The following is a 1,294-nucleotide window of genomic DNA, read 5'->3' as shown; positions in this document are numbered from 1 at the left end:
CATGACTTACGATTGTCGCAGCGTTTTAAAACATGTTTTAAAATGCTACGACATTTTTTCTGACGTACACAACAATCGTAAATCATGTCGTGGGCCTGTCGTAAGCCGTTGTCGCATGCGACAAAGTCGTACCGTGTAAATCGGCCCTAAGATACTGCGCTACCGGTATGATAACTAGTGCCAGTCTTCCACGGTATTATATAAGGCAACGGATGCGTAGTACTGGAAACCAGGTGACATAACAAAGTCTCCCCTGAAATCAAGATGGCTGCTAGGAGAGTGTTCCGTTCGAATTTTTATCTTTTGCTTAACAAATCTTTCGGTAATGTGGAAATGAAAAGTGCACCAAGACGACTGATGAGCTCGAGAAGCTATTCATCGAATGGATCTGGAAGAAGTCATGGATTCACGGCTATTCTGGCAGGGAGTTGTGGTGTAACCCTCGCCGCTGCCGGTGTTCTGTCTTTCCGGATGTTCTCTGGTCATGCGAAAGCGCGTCCAGTCAAAATATCAGAAATCGAGACCGGTGTAATTTTTAAGGAAGAAGTTCCTAAACTTTCAGTTACTCTGTATCAATACCAGAACTGTCCATTTTGTGGGAAAGTCAGGGCGTTTCTGGATTATTACGGAATCGACTACACTATTGTAGAGGTGAGCCCGATATGGAAGAGAGAAATCAGTTTCTCTTCTTACAAGAAAGTTCCTTTCGTCATTGCCAACAACAAGCAGGTAAGAATTTGATTTTGATATATGAATGAACATCATATGATACGAAGACATCTCATTGTTGTAGGACAAGATTTCAGAATACCCGTCCACTTACATGTACATCCAACTAAAAAAAAAACTGCTCCCACAGTCAACTCACTTACTTCAAAGCTGCTCCCAAAGTCCTGCAGTCTCCTGTAATTTTACAACTTGCTGAAGTCTTTTTTCCCGAAATTGATATCAAAGGATCCGTTCTTTTTGCTATGCAGATAGCTAGTTTTTCGTTTTTCAAGACACCCAGGGCTCTTCATCTTTAAGACACTTAAACATTTTTGGCAATCTGTAGGAGAGCCATTGGGTAACAGTTAATTAAACTGTATCATCTTCTAAAACGGCCAGTGACCTATTTTACTTTGACTAATGCGCAGATCAAATTAAAACTTCAACATCGCCCCTCCCCCCCCCCCCCGGCAAACCACGGGCATTTGACTATCTTCTGTGCCCGGGGAGTGGAGAATTTGACCTTTGCTTGCGTGGGGTGGGGAAAATTGAACCAGAAGTGTTAGGTTTCAAATAAAACATGTGT

General features: G+C 42.4%; 1 protein-coding gene across 1 annotated transcript in view; it reads left to right on the top strand.

Annotated features, from left to right (window-relative positions):
* Nucleotides 1-225: 225 nt before the first annotated feature.
* The window catches only part of LOC138018370 (prostaglandin E synthase 2-like), a 12,415-nt gene continuing 11,346 nt past the window's right edge, over nt 226-1,294 (top strand). Inside the window, exon 1 of the mRNA XM_068864993.1 lies at nt 226-729. Within this exon, the coding sequence (XP_068721094.1) occupies nt 265-729 (465 nt within the window). The 5' untranslated portion in view covers nt 226-264. The remainder of the gene's footprint in view (nt 730-1,294) is intronic.

Source organism: Montipora capricornis, chromosome 2 (assembly GCF_036669925.1).
Source record: "Montipora capricornis isolate CH-2021 chromosome 2, ASM3666992v2, whole genome shotgun sequence".
Taxonomy (NCBI): Eukaryota; Metazoa; Cnidaria; class Anthozoa; order Scleractinia; family Acroporidae; genus Montipora; species Montipora capricornis.
The sequence above is the reverse complement of the archived record's forward strand: the minus strand, read 5'-3'. Positions and strand labels throughout refer to the sequence as shown.